The sequence below is a fragment of the Theropithecus gelada genome, chromosome 10 (assembly GCF_003255815.1).
Source record: "Theropithecus gelada isolate Dixy chromosome 10, Tgel_1.0, whole genome shotgun sequence".
Taxonomy (NCBI): Eukaryota; Metazoa; Chordata; class Mammalia; order Primates; family Cercopithecidae; genus Theropithecus; species Theropithecus gelada.
Window position 1 is genome coordinate 73978253 of NC_037678.1, and position 13913 is coordinate 73992165.

The 13913-nt window shown below is 51.6% G+C and overlaps 2 protein-coding genes and 5 non-coding genes across 13 annotated transcripts; 6 read left to right on the forward strand and 1 right to left on the reverse strand.

Annotated features, from left to right (window-relative positions):
- Positions 1–212: 212 nt before the first annotated feature.
- On the forward strand, positions 213–6425 carry NOP56 (NOP56 ribonucleoprotein). 4 transcript variants are annotated; one of them, XR_003121477.1, is made up of 13 exons: positions 213–752; positions 925–1014; positions 1363–1477; positions 2489–2650; positions 2823–3021; positions 3342–3529; positions 3612–3763; positions 3946–4046; positions 4413–4561; positions 4788–4909; positions 5096–5233; positions 5388–5503; positions 5961–6423. XR_003121477.1 is itself a non-coding variant. In XM_025399398.1 (12 exons), the coding sequence occupies exons 1-12, from the start codon at positions 750–752 to the stop codon at positions 6324–6326; spliced, it is 1791 nt and encodes a 596-aa protein (XP_025255183.1). In that variant the 5' UTR covers positions 213–749; the 3' UTR covers positions 6327–6425. The 4 variants fall into 4 exon arrangements, 3 of the variants coding, with proteins under 3 accessions (XP_025255183.1, XP_025255184.1, XP_025255185.1); XM_025399398.1 differs by lacking the exon at positions 5388–5503 and having other exon boundaries at positions 3946–4052; positions 5961–6425; XM_025399399.1 differs by lacking the exon at positions 5388–5503 and having other exon boundaries at positions 5961–6425.
- LOC112633899 lies at positions 2286–2360 on the forward strand. Its single transcript, XR_003121659.1, has one exon. It is a non-coding gene; the product is annotated as a small nucleolar RNA SNORD110 (small nucleolar RNA).
- Positions 3140–3271, forward strand: LOC112633883. The gene has a single exon (XR_003121643.1). It is a non-coding gene; the product is annotated as a small nucleolar RNA SNORA51 (small nucleolar RNA).
- Positions 4109–4194, forward strand: LOC112633895. The gene has a single exon (XR_003121655.1). It is a non-coding gene; the product is annotated as a small nucleolar RNA SNORD86 (small nucleolar RNA).
- Positions 4638–4708, forward strand: LOC112633876. Its single transcript, XR_003121637.1, has one exon. It is a non-coding gene; the product is annotated as a small nucleolar RNA SNORD56 (small nucleolar RNA).
- LOC112633875 lies at positions 4953–5025 on the forward strand. The gene has a single exon (XR_003121636.1). It is a non-coding gene; the product is annotated as a small nucleolar RNA SNORD57 (small nucleolar RNA).
- Positions 6422–12464, reverse strand: IDH3B (isocitrate dehydrogenase 3 (NAD(+)) beta). Of its 4 annotated transcripts, XR_003121478.1 has the most exons (13): positions 12400–12464; positions 12172–12252; positions 11907–12005; positions 11693–11813; positions 8962–9022; positions 8750–8882; positions 8510–8643; positions 8316–8418; positions 8081–8227; positions 7733–7827; positions 7558–7618; positions 6668–6867; positions 6422–6554 (listed from the first exon to the last, which is right to left on the reverse strand). XR_003121478.1 is itself a non-coding variant. In XM_025399402.1 (12 exons), exons 1-12 carry the CDS (start codon positions 12433–12435, stop codon positions 6474–6476), a joined length of 1152 nt encoding a protein of 383 aa, XP_025255187.1. In that variant the 5' UTR covers positions 12436–12464; the 3' UTR covers positions 6422–6473. The 4 variants fall into 4 exon arrangements, 3 of the variants coding, with proteins under 3 accessions (XP_025255187.1, XP_025255186.1, XP_025255188.1); XM_025399402.1 differs by lacking the exon at positions 6668–6867; XM_025399401.1 differs by having other exon boundaries at positions 6427–6867.
- Between the last annotated feature and the right edge of the window lie 1449 nt (positions 12465–13913).

Consider the following 13913-nt stretch of genomic DNA (forward strand, 5'->3'; position numbering starts at 1 on the left):
AAGCCGGGTCCCGTGCAGCACAGCAACAAGAAACTGGCCTAGGAGGACGTTGGAGCGTCTTTCTTTCGCACGTCACTGCCTGACACCGTCATTTTAAAAAAATAATAAATAAAATTAGTAGTACGAAGAAAGCTGCGCAAGCGACGTTCCCAGCAGGGTCTGCGCCACAGCGCGCAAGGAAACGCTCCCGTTCCGGGTGGGAGGAAAGGATGAACGGCCCACCCAGCGCCGGGGAGGCTCGTCCCCGAGTAGGGGACGGGAACGGATGGGTCCCGGGGACTTGGGGCGCAGGGTCTGGGGCCCGAGGCCACGGGCGCAGCGGGCAGCCGGCTAGGCAGCGGTCTCTGGGATGGACGCCGTGCCCTACGCGGAGCCTCCCACCCCGACTTCACCCATCTCTGCTGCCCGCAACTTATATGACAAGAACATCTGGAACCGGACTATTATACCGAAAGGTCCTACCCATGTCTTTTCGCCGCCAGCAAGGCCCGACTCCGGGCCGCGCGTCCCCGGGAACCGCGCCCGCCCACGCAGCTGCAGAGGCCAGAGAAGGCCTGCTAGCCCGCGCTCGGCGCCACCCAGCCCGCGCTCCGGGCGATACCACCCCGGGCGGCCCCTCTAAAGGCCGGGAGATGGTGTCGTCCCCGGCCTCCGATTGGTCTGCGGGGCGGGGGCGTGGCCTCTGGAGCCTGGTTCCGCGCGCCGGAGCGCGCTAGCCGCATTGCGAGCCGAACTCGGGAGCAGGCGCCATGGTGAGGAGTGGTTGTGGGGCGCGGGCGACGCGAAGGTGGGGGCTTCGGTCTGGGTTCGCGCTTCAGACAGAGCCTGGGCCTGGGCCTGCGCCTGGGCCTGGGCCTGCTCTGGGAGCGGGTTCCGGCAGACGCGGAGGTTGAGCTGACGCTCGCGCCCCGGCTCCCGCTCCAGGTGCTGTTGCACGTGTTATTTGAGCATGCGGTCGGCTACGCGCTGCTGGCACTGAAGGAAGTGGAGGAGATCAGTCTGCTGCAGCCGCAGGTGGGTGAGATCCATGGGCTCCTCAGGCGGCCCCGCAGACCCTCACCGCGCAGGTCCCAGCATGCAGCGCGCGCTCCCACGTGGCCGGCCGAGAGGTTCGGGGCGGGGGGCGGGCTTGGAAAGCTCTAGATCCGGGGGTCTTTACCTTGACTCATGGGAAGAATCGCTCTAGCAGTTAGAAATAAGCCTCCCGGACCCCGCGCCGGAACGATTAAAGCAGAAGCTGGGTTGTGGGGTCCCGCTGTCAGCGTATTTTAAGAGCTTCCAAGGCTGAGAACCGCTGCTTTACTGCGCCGCAGAGGCAGGAGGGAGGGAAGGAAACCACTCAGCCTCTTTCTCCCCCACTAGGTGGAGGAGTCCGTGCTCAACTTGGGCAAATTCCACAACATCGTTCGTCTGGTGGCCTTTTGTCCCTTTGCCTCGTCCCAGGTTGCCTTGGAAAATGCCAACGCCGTGTCTGAAGGTGAGTCGGCCACCACCAAGTATCACAGGGAGATGTGGTTCCTTCCGGTATCCTCTCGGGCAGCTTGTGATAGTATTTGCGGTCCTTGGCCGGCTGTGAGTCTGATAGGTGTGAGGCAGTATTTGAGACATAACTGTGTAATTTGAAATAATTGTCTTCACAGAGCTCAAGATCTGGGAACTGTGATGGACCAAACTGTTGAAAGCAGACGATGTGGGATGCGTGTTACGTTTCCTTGTGGGCACTGTAGTGACAAATTATTTATTTTTTGAGACAGAGTCTCTGCCCTCCAGGCTGGAGTGCAGTGGCAAGATCTGGGCTCACTGCAACCTCCGCCTCCCTGGTTCACGCGATTCTTCTGCCTCAACCTCCCGAGTAACGGGGATTACAGGCGTGTGCCAGCCACCACACCCGGCTAATTTTGTGTTTTTAATAGAGACGGGGTTTCACCATGTTGGCCAGGATGGTCTCGATCTCCTGACCTCGTGATCCCCCGCCTCGGCCTCCCAAAGTGCTGAGATTACAGGCGCGAGCCACCGTGCCCGGCTTGACAAAGGGGGTTTCTTAAAGGGGGTTGGCTTAACACCTACCTGTGCCTGAGTTTTTTGCCTAAACACAATCAGGTGTCTAGTTTTCTGCTTTTTTTTTGCTTGGAAAGGGCAGTTGGATAAACACAGGCTAAGAAAAAAAGGTTTGGTTCCAGAAGGCAAATTCTACTAAATGCTCAAGGGTGTGTTACAAGCTGCTATTTATTGCACGATTGTGCTATCAGACCTGAGTGCAATTGTTCCCATGGCTGGGCCAGGCTCTGCAGTGATGACTTGCGAATCAAATCTGTCAATCCCCTGAGTGCAGTCACTGATGTCTCCATGTCTCTGAGCAATGCCTGATGGGGAGGGGTCTAGGTATGCCATCCCAGCATGCTCCGTGGAAGCAGGGTAATCAGCTGAGGAGATGTTAGAATTGATCATCCTTCAGCCTGTGAGTGGGAACTGTGTTCTTTCCTCTGAGGGGTTGTTCATGAGGACCTCCGCCTGCTCTTGGAGACCCACCTGCCATCCAAAAAGAAGAAAGTACTCTTGGGAGTTGGGGATCCCAAGATTGGTGCTGCAATACAGGAGGAGTTAGGGTACAACTGCCAGACTGGAGGCGTCATAGCTGAGATCCTGAGAGGTGAGACCATCATCCGTTATATTCATGTTATCCTTGACATTTTCGGGGAGGAGGTTCTGGAAACGTGGGTGCTTGTTGTGACTTCTGGGAAGGCCTTGGACTTGGCTGGTGCCCATGGGTGCAGGAGCTAGCTCAGAGCCCCTTGTTGCTCACCGTCCTGCCCTCTTCTTAGGAGTTCGTCTGCACTTCCACAATCTGGTGAAGGGTCTGACTGATCTGTCAGCTTGTAAAGCACAACTGGGGCTGGGACACAGCTATTCCCGTGCCAAAGTTAAGTTTAATGTGAACCGAGTGGACAATATGATCATCCAGTCCATTAGCCTCCTGGACCAGCTGGATAAGGACATCAATACCTTCTCTATGCGTGTCAGGTAAAGTGCAGGGGCCACCCATAATACTGGAGCCTTTGGTCTGTAGTTTAGCTAATTCTGGTCTTGATGAGGACTGACCATCCTGTGGGTAGAACCATGTGGACTGGGGCTGGGTCTAGGCCTCCTGGTGCTTACCACAGGCTGTGTTCTTACACTGACTGTATAGAAAGAGGAGGTAGAGTAAACCTACCCTATATACACCTCAGCTCAGGCCCTGTGCCTGGTCTGTATTGTGAATGGGGGAACATAGAATGAAGATTTGTAGCTCTATGGTTTTTGATGAAGTAGCTGGGCCAGGGAGTGACTGTGGCTCTTTGCAGGGAGTGGTATGGGTATCACTTTCCGGAGCTGGTGAAGATCATCAACGACAATGCCACATACTGCCGTCTTGCCCAGTTTATTGGAAACCGAAGGGAACTGAATGAGGAAAAGCTGGAGAAGCTGGAGGAGCTGACAATGGATGGGGCCAAGGCTAAGGCTATTCTGGATGCCTCACGGTCCTCCATGGGTCAGTGCAGAGCCTGGCAGCCTGCATAAGGTATGGGGCTCTGAATATCTGGCCTCCTGCATTCACACTTGGTTTTTCCTAGGCATGGACATATCTGCCATTGACTTGATAAACATCGAGAGCTTCTCCAGTCGTGTGGTGTCTTTATCTGAGTACCGCCAGAGCCTACACACTTACCTGCGCTCCAAGATGAGCCAAGTAGCCCCCAGCCTGTCAGCCCTAATTGGGGAAGCGGTGCGTCACGGGACACAAAAATGGGAGAATAAGGACTGTTGCCATGTGCACCTGCACTGCTGTATTTCTTCACCCACTTGTGTCTTCCCTAGTTGTGCTTGATGGGGAGGGGGGAGCAGGGCTGTCATGCAACTGGCAGGTCAGCAGTTTGTTTCTCTGACTGCTTCCTTGACTCTTTCCAGGTAGGTGCACGTCTCATCGCACATGCTGGCAGCCTCACCAACCTGGCCAAGTACCCAGCATCCACAGTGCAGATCCTTGGGGCTGAAAAGGCCCTGTTCAGGTACCAGTGAGGGCACCTGCCCACAATCAGGTGCCACTTCTGGTGCCCACTGCTTGTTGGGGGATCACGGTGATGGCTGACCAGGGCTCCCTGACCTATACAGGCCTCTGCTATGGGGGTGATGGCCAGTCCTGGTGTCTGAGTGATTCCCAGGGCCCAGCAAAGGGACCAAGTCTCCAGGTCAGCGACATCGGATGCCTTCCCTCTGCCTCTGGGAGCTATGGGTTGGCATGCATTGGGGTAGAGATCCAATCTGGCCTGAGGCTCACTCAGGACTTGGGGGTGAGAGGAGGGGAGGAGCTGAGCTGCCTTGCCTAATGGGGTTGAAATTTCTGATCTTAAACTCTCCACTGAATATTTTCTCAGAGCCCTGAAGACAAGGGGTAACACACCAAAATACGGACTCATTTTCCACTCCACCTTCATTGGCCGAGCAGCTGCCAAGAACAAAGGCCGCATCTCCCGATACCTGGCAAACAAATGCAGTATTGCCTCACGAATCGATTGCTTCTCTGGTATGGGTGGGGGGGCTGGCAGTTGTGAGAAGGGGCTGGCTGGCTGGCTGGGTGGGGAGGCTCACAACCATAGCTTCCACGATGATGGCAATATTTTTCGTCAACAGCAGTTCACCTAGTGAGTGTTGAGACTCTGGGTCTGAGTGAAGCTGAGGGCAGAGGGAACACAGGGTGGGGGTAGTTTTTCTCTTTGGGCTGACAGGCTTTGTTACTCACGCACATCCAGAGGTGCCCACGAGTGTATTTGGGGAGAAGCTTCGAGAACAAGTTGAAGAGCGACTGTCCTTCTATGAGACTGGAGAGATACCACGAAAGAATCTGGATGTCATGAAGGAAGCAATGGTTCAGGTTAGTTGGGCTTTGCTGGGCGTGGAGAGGCATAGCTAGCTGTTGGAGGTGATGAACTGTCTGAGCCTGACCTCGTAGAGTGGAGGCAAAAAAAACTGATTTAATGAGCCTGATCCAATAATGCCAGAAAGGAGTCCTCAGAGCACCAGAGGTCTTCAGGCTCTTTTAGCACTTTTCTTTGACCAGGCAGAGGAAGCGGCTGCTGAGATTACTAGGAAGCTGGAGAAACAGGAGAAGAAACGCTTAAAGAAGGAAAAGAAACGGCTGGCTGCACTTGCTCTCGCATCTTCAGAAAACAGCAGTAGTACTCCAGAGGAGTGTGAGGTCAGTAGGCAGCATGACCCTGGCAGAGATCCTAGGTTGTAGGATTTTCAACAGCAGAATAAAGGATGTGCTGCATCAAGCCATGGTCTTGAGTCCAGGCTTTTGGACTGAAACAAGGACCTGAAACATCTAAAACTACCTCTTGATTCTATAGGAAGGATATAGGTGCTGAACTTGCTCAAGAGCCCAGAGAGCTGGTTGTAGCTCACACCTGTTCCCTGGGCATGTGTGTTCTGTCCTCGGCTGCTTCCCAGGAGTCCTCAACCTGGGGTAGTGTAAATTCCTGCTCTGCTTATTCTCAGACGTGTGTCCGGAGGTGGTAGTGTTTCACAGTGGGGATGGGGGCAGGGAGGTCCCCAATGTGCTAAGCTACAATCATTCTCCCTGAGATTTTCATTTGGCACCCAGTTTCTTAAACAGTGTTTCAGGGCCCTCTCTGGAACTTGGCATGAGGGTTCTGTTGCGACCAGCATGGTGGGTGTTTCTTTAGGTTTTTTTTTAATGGGCTGAGGTAATTTCTCATTACATGTTTTCCTTCTAATTTGGGACAGTCTTTGGGATGGAGTTCTAAAGTTAATACCCACACAATTAAACTATGCCAGAAACACTGGGCAATGTTAGTAACTACAGAGTTTTCCCTGCTTTGGCTACTTAATTGCTGAAGATGTAATGGGGGTGTGTGTGGTGGCACTGTTCTCACAGCCTGTTCCCCTGTCCTTCCCTTTAGGAGACGAGTGAAAAACCCAAAAAGAAGAAAAAGCAAAAGCCCCAGGAGGTTCCTCAGGAGAATGGAATGGAAGACCCATCTATCCCTTTTTCCAAACCCAAGAAAAAGAAATCTTTTTCCAAGGAGGAGTTGATGAGTAGTGATCTTGAAGAGACCGCTGGCAGCACCAGTCTTCCCAAGAGGAAGAAGTCTTCACCCAAGGAGGAAACAGTTAATGACCCCGAAGAGGCAGGCCACAGAAGTGGCTCCAAGAAAAAGAGGAAATTCTCCAAAGAGGAGCCAGTCAGCAGTGGGCCTGAAGAGGCAGCTGGCAAGAGCAGCTCCAAGAAGAAGAAAAAGTTCCATAAAGCATCCCAGGAAGATTAGAATGCAAATGGACATTCTCTGGGAGGTGGGACACACCATAGCCCAAGGTGACATCTTCCACCCTGTGCCCTGTTCCCCAATAAAAACAAATTCACAAAAGTTGGTTCATGTTCTTTATTGGACACCTTACATGAGTATGGACAAGGCCTATGGGTGGGGCAAGGCAGCAATGACAGCCTCAGTGAAGTCATGGCAAGTAGCATAGCCACCCATGTCAGAGGTTCGAACCTGTGGGGGAGAATCATCATCATCCATGTGGCCTGGGTTCCAGCCTAACAATTCCCATCACCACCCAACAGTCTCCCCTAAGGAAGTGGGCCCAAGGACAACCTAGGCTCTACCCAGCAAGGTGACCATGGTCCACTGCCTAGAGGCACAAGGTCTCTTCCCTGGTGCACTGCACTGAAGGGTATGGGGAGTGTGGTCCTTGCAAGGCTGGAAGAAATAAAGGGCTCTAGCTCCCATGGGGGTGCAGGTGACCGATGACAGACTTGATGAAGTCGGTTGTGGTGCTGTAGCCGCCCATGTCTCGAGTCCGCACCTACAGCCACCACCGGCAACAGCCGTGGGGAGGGAGAAAAGAGAGCCCATGAAGGGAGGTAGGGCAATGTGATTGAGGAAATGGAATCCAAGAATGCGTGACAGCCAGAAAAAAAGAGGCAATGCACAGGAATGGAAGGAGGAGCCAGGTTGGGAAGCACATGGACCTGCCCACTCCTCTTAAGCCACTATTAGTTGTGCTGCAGCCAGAGCAGGACAGGAGGCTGAGCAGGCAAAGATGATGGGAAATGCAGATCAGAGGCGCGATGTGGCTACCTTCCTTGGAAGAAATAGAGACAAGACCAGGTGGAAGGAAAGAATCGCAGCGGAAAGGAGATGGGTGTGAAGGTGAAGCTGATGCTTCAGCCTGCCTGTATCCCTTGCTGTTCCACCCCCAAGGAGAGCTGCAAGTTCTGCATTCAGATGGCCCATGAAAAGGGCAGTGGATGGAGCAGGAAAGAGGGAACAGCAGATGGGATCTAAGAGGCAAAAGAGATCAAGAGGATGAAACAGCCAAGAGAAGGGAGGTGAAGAACAGCCCTGAGAGGGATGCAGGGATGTCAGGGAGCAGATGTTCTGGGAACCTGGGGGAAAAAGAGACCCCCGTTCAGGTTCCCCAGAGAGTAGTACCGAGGTGCTGACCCCAGAACTACTCTAAACCCTGAAGCCAGCACTACTCTTCTAAACTCACCTTGCCAACTTTGATCACCTTCTTCACTGCATCTGCAATCATGTTGGAGTGATACTCAAGACTGTGGATATGGACAGGAAGAAACTGTGACTCCCCCAAGACACCTCCCACTAATTTCCCCACCGGGCTCCTCCTCACAACACCCAACCACTGCCCACAGCCTCCCGTGACCTACTTGAGATGCCGCAACATGTTGGAAGCCGACAGCAGCATGGCTGTGGGATTGGCTATATTCCTGCCCACTGCCTGGGCAAATGGGTGCCGGGCACCCTGTGGAAAGAGGGGCAGGCTAGACACTGGGAGGAGCCAGGAAGGGTACACAGAGGCTTAGGTTGGAAAAGGACATTATGGGAGGGGAAGGTCAGGCCACGGTCACTGAAAAGAGGCATGGTGGGCAGCGTGGGGGAAGAACAGGCTAAGATCACTTAGGAAGTGGAGACACTGGGATGGGGGAGAAATGGCAGACTTGAGGTCAGAGAAAGGGCACGTAGGAAGGGCCGAAGGAGAAAGCAGCCTCACTCACCGTCTCAAAGACTGCATATTCTGCACTATAGCTCTCACCAGGGACCACACCAGCTCCCCCAACCAGGCCAGCAGCCAGATTGTCAATAATGTTCCCATAGAGATTGGGCATCACGAGCACATCAAACTGGTAAGGATTCTGCACCAGCTAGAGGATGAAAGGTGTAGGAATGAAGTAAATTCCACTCCCCACCCTCCTCCTCCGCCCCGTGAGTGGAGATGTGGGGAGGCCTCACCTGCATGCAGCAGTTGTCTATGATCATTGTCTCAAATTTGATTTTGGGGTACAGTTCAGCAACTTCCTCGCAGCACTGCAGGAACAACCCATCCCCAAGTTTCCTGTCCATGGGCCAAAGGGGACAGAATCAGCCGAGAAAGTACAGGGGCTACCTTCCCAGGAACCCATCCTACACAAAGCCATGTCCCTCACATGATGTTGGCCTTGTGGACAGCAGTGACCTTGCTCCGCCCTTTCTTGGTGGCATAGTCAAAGGCGAACTTTGCAATCCGCTGAGACTTGGCTCGTGTGACAATCTTCAAACACTCAATCACACCCCTTGCACTCTGGGTAAGAAGACAGCAGCAGCTAGGTGACACTGGGAAGGGAAACGAGGAGCTCCACCTCTCTCCCACCTTCATCCTTGCCCTTCCCCAGTTTCTGAGGCCTCACCTCATGTTCCAGAGAGCTGTACTCCCCTTCGGTCTGCTCTCGAATGATCACCAGGTCTAGATTGTTGTGCCGAGTCATATACCCAGGAAGTGACTTCACATGGACTACGTTGGCAAACAAGTCCAACTTACGCCTGAGGGTGGGCAGGGCCATCAGCTCCGCTCCTGGTGCCCTGACACCTCTCGACCATTCGCCCCACCCAGACCACCTACCTCAGCCGCATATCATAGGAGGCTAGCTCCCCCTTATACTCCATCGGGGTATGAATCTTTCCTGTGTAAACAAAGTGGGAAAAGGAGTGTCAGGCACTGGCCAAGCCCAAGGGAACCCAGACCAGTGTCTAACCCCCTTAGGAACATAATGTAACCCAGACTCCCATCTCCCATTCCCAAATCAGTAATTTTTAAATTGTTGCTGGGGGCAAGGGACAAAAGAGAATAATGTGGTTACAGCCAGAAACATTTCATCTATTGCCGTGTGTGTGTGTGTGTGTGTGTGTGTGTGTGAGAGAGAGAGAGAGGGGGAGAGAGAGACAGGGTCTCACTCTGTCGCCTAGAGTGCAGTGGCGCTATCTGGGCTCACTGCAACCTCCACCTCCCAAGTTCAAGCAATTCTCCTGCCTCAGCCGCCCCAGTAGCTGGGATTACAGGCATGTGCCACCACACCTGGCTAACTTTTTGTATTTTTAGTAGAGGCGGGGGTCTCACCATATTGGCCAGGCTGGTCTCGAACTCCTGACCTCAAGTGATCCGCCCGCCCCAGCCTTAATGCTTTATTTTTAGTCAACATATTTAATTTAGGCTGAAACTTCAAAATGGAGAATGGATTTTTTTCTATTTATCAAAAAAGAGCCTGGGTTTAATAAGAAGTTGAAAAACAATGCTAGCAGATCTGTGATCTTTTAGATGTTTCTGTGCCTTCTCCTTATTTGACATTTTTTAATCCAACAACTACTGATGAATGTCAATTATATGTCAGGCAATAAGGATAGCAACTAAAACCATACAACTCCTGCCCTCGAGAAGCAAACGGTACACTGGGAAAGACAGATAATATGAAAGACATGATAAATACCATGGGAAACTTGCATAGCAACACAAAGAGGAAATCCTGTCCAGTAATATCAGGATATAGCACAGAAGAGCTAGCACTTCAGTCACGCCTTAAGTTATGTGAGCACAATGGGCTCAACAGTGATCCCCGAAATGACTGTCCATGCCGTGAGCCCCAGAACCTATATATGTGACCTTATTTGGGAAAAGAGGCTTTGCAGATGTAACTAAGTTAAGGATCTTGAAAAAAATCGTCCTGGATGAGGGTTGGCCCTAAATCCAGTGATAAATATTTAAGGAGAAAAATGATACAGAGATAGAGAAGGAAGAAAACCACAGATACTGGGGTGATGCATCTACAAGTCAAAAAACAGCAGGAGCCACCAGAAGAGGCAAGAAAGGATTCTCCCCTAAACCTTCAGAGGGAGCAGGGCCCTGCCAACCCCTTAATTTCAGACTTATGGCCTCCAGTACTGTGAGAGAATACATTTCTGTTATGATAGGCCACCAGGTTCATGGTAGTGTGTTATGGCAGCTATGGGAAACTAATACAGTGAATGAGTGAGAAGGACTCTAACAGGTAGCTTCAAAGAAAGAATGTTCTGGGTACAGGGAACAGTATAAGTCAGGTAGTACATACTTGGCATCTAACACACAATCTAGTGTGATTGAAGCACAGAACAAGAGTTGTGGAACCAAGGCAGAAAAGTTAAGGGCCAACTTATAAAGTACTGACTTTCCTACGGTAAGGCTGACCTGGAAAAGTCAGGCTGTTCTTTCCAAGAAAAGAGATACGGAAGATGAACTGTAGGGGCAGAACTAGAAACCAAAAAGTTCAAATGAGGAGATTAAAGCATGGAAGACAAAAGAAAAGGGGCAGCTAGGCAGGGTGGCTCATGCCTATAATCCCAGCACTTTGGAATGCGGAGGTGGGTGGATCACTTGAGGTCAAGAGTTCGAGACCTGCCTGGCCAACATGATAAAACCCTGCCTCTACTAAAAATTCAAAAATTAGCCTGGGCATGGTGGCTCACGCTTGTAATCCCAGCACTTTGGGAGGCCAAGGCGGGCAGATCACAAGGTCAGGAGTTCAAGACCAGCCCGACCAACATGGTGAAACCCCACCTCTACTAAAAATACAAAAATTAGGCGTGGTGGCACACTCCTGTAATACCAGCCAGCTACTCAGGAGGCTGAGGCAGGAGAATCGCTTGAACCCGGGAGGCGGAGGTTGCAGTGAGCCAAGATGGCGACATTGCACTCCAGCCTGGGCGACAGAGCAAGACTCTGTCTTAAACAAAACAAAACAAATACAAAAATTAGCTGGGTGTGGTGATGCACACCTGTAGTCCCAGCTACTCGGGAGGCTGAAGCAGGAGAATCGCTTGAACTGGAGATGGGGAGGTTGCAGTGAGCAGAGATCACACCACTGCACTCCAGCCTGGGCAACAGAGTGAGACTCTGTCTCAAAAAAAAAAAAAAAAAGGGAAGAGAGAGAGAGGGGGGGAGAGGGGAAGAAGGGAAGAGGGGAAGGGAAGGGAAGAAAAGTGGGAGGGAGGGAGGGAAAGAAAACAAATGAAAAGAAAGAGAAGAGAAGAGAAGAAAAGGGGCAGCTAGAAGTGGTATTCCAGAAATGCAATGAACAAGATTTGATGACAGTTGATGTAGCCTCAGGACAGACTCAGAACCCCTGGAACTTTCCTGCATAGACAGCTGACATGATCTCTCAACTCCTGGGTTCCCAATGGGAAAGAACAAATGTCCAAATACCAGCGGTGGTTGCCCTGGAGAGTTAATATAATTGCATACCATGTGGGGAGAAGGGCTTAATAAACATTTGATCATTTGATTTTAAATGGCACATGGACAAGTGTCAAGAGGGCACACATACCAATGATGGCCACTTTATTCTCCTTCATGGAACTCAGCACCTGCTCCAGCTTCTCCTCAGATGCCATATTCTGCACCTCACTCAGGTGGTGCTCCTGGAACTCCACTGGGACAGCGGCAGCCTTCAGAGACAGGTTCCCAAAACATCACAGTCAAGGCCAAATCCTTTCCAACCCACTACTGTCCTCTACTGTCTGATTCCCGAGGCCACTCACCTTGAACACCTCCTTGACGGCGTGCATCAGCTCAGGTCCCACACCGTCTCCCGGAAGCATGGTCACGGGAAAGGAGCCCTCCACCCTCACGTCCTCGGCCTTAATTGGGGGAAGAAGGGAGAAGCAAAGATAGAGCTGGGGCGGGAGAAGGGATCCTGGGAGTAGGGAAGTGGGGAGACCCGGGAAGGATGGAGAAAAGCCAGGGGAGGGAGCAGCGAGGAAGGGGCAGGGTCGTGAGCGAGACCCCAGCCAGATTCATGCATACCTGGCTCCGCGATGCAGCGTGCGCCGCGGCCGAGGTACTCAGACCTCTCCATGCCCCAGGGTTCCCGGCGGAGACCAACGCCTACAACAGGGACACACAAGCCTGTAAGGTCAGATTTCAGACATCCAGACCCCGAACACCACAGTTGACTTTGCCCTGTTTAGGAAACCCTAGGACAAAGTCTCCGCTCCCTTGCCCGCCCCTGCCCCACATGTCCTGGGCGCTCACTCGGGTCAGCCAGCGGACACCGCTCAGTGCCGCCATGTTTCCCGCAGAAAGTCGCGTGAGAAGTGACGCCTGAAGCTGGCGCGGCCCTCTACCCCGACTTCCGGCCTGTGCTGAGTGCCTGGTACTTCTCTCTCTGCGCCAACCAGCGCTGCTTGCTCACGCCTGTTTCTCCTCTTTCTTGCCGGTGGGGAGGTCATGGGATGCGCGAGCACTTTGTCTCTTGATTTATTTTCAGTCGCCATATTTAATCTACGTGGAAACTTCAAAATAACATTAGGGGGGAAAATGTAACGTCATGTTTATGAGACGAGGAGCTGAGCTTAACAAGAGATTGAGAGAAAATCCTTGGGAAGCTGTTAAAATTGTGTCAATGCGTTTGTTATTCTTTTAACCAGTACTCACCGAACACCTGTATGTCAGGCTCTGGAGGAACACAGTACAGCCATGGGAGGTGTGTGTGGGGTTTCTCCGCCAGTCTCCGAGAGTGCCCAGTACCTCTGTATTACCCGTTGCCTCGTAGTTTTTTTCTTAAAGCGTCTTTTTCTTTGCTGTGACAGTTATTTCCCTAATAGTGTGTCCCAGACTTGAACTCCCCAGGACAGGCCCATAACTAGTGCCAGAAATGAGTTCAAGCGTGTAAGTGTGACTAAAGGGAATTTCAGACTGATCCTTAAAGTAACAATCATAAAAAATAAAAAGAGTTTGGACAACATAGGGAGACCTCGACTCTACAAAAAATTTAAAAATTAGCCAGGCGTGGTGACACACCTGTAGTCCCAGCTACTTAGGAGGCGGAGGTGGGAGGATCACTTAAGCCCAGGAGGTGGAAGCTGTAGCGAGCGGTGATGGCACCACTGCACTCCAGCTTGGGAGACAGGGCGAGACGCGTCTCAAAACAACTCCAGTCACGATATTAGGTGTGTACAATTGACACACCTAAAGACAAACTGATACAGGAAGACTTGCCTCACCCACTCTTCTGGAAGTATGGTTTTGGATCACCTATGCAGATGGACCAGAGCACTTGTTAAAAATGTAGGCTTGTGAGTCATACCTCATTTGCTGAATCCAAATCTCTGTGTCGCGGGCCCAGAAAATATATCTCTAACAGACTTCCCCTGTTAATACATGCTGAAATGTAAGAACCGCTAACTAGGTTCTCTGTGATAAGTTCCTCCTTCGTATATACCTCAACCAGCCAAAAAGGTGGCAAGGCAAAGGCATTCCCAGTGGTTCTAATCTTGGGGAACAAGCATAGGCTTTGTGCCTCCTCTGCAATCCTTTAGGTGAGACATTCTCCTATATAGTAGTAGGATGAGAAGATTAAATTAGATAATGTGTAAGAGTTTTGAACAAATGAAAAGTACTGGGTAAATACAGAGCTGTTATTATAGCTAATATAATATTAATATAACACACTCCTCTATTTCCATTCATATATCCCATGAAACCAACCAAAACCAGAGAGCACCACCGTCTTGCTCCTATAGACTCCCTAGTCCAAGCTTCCACAT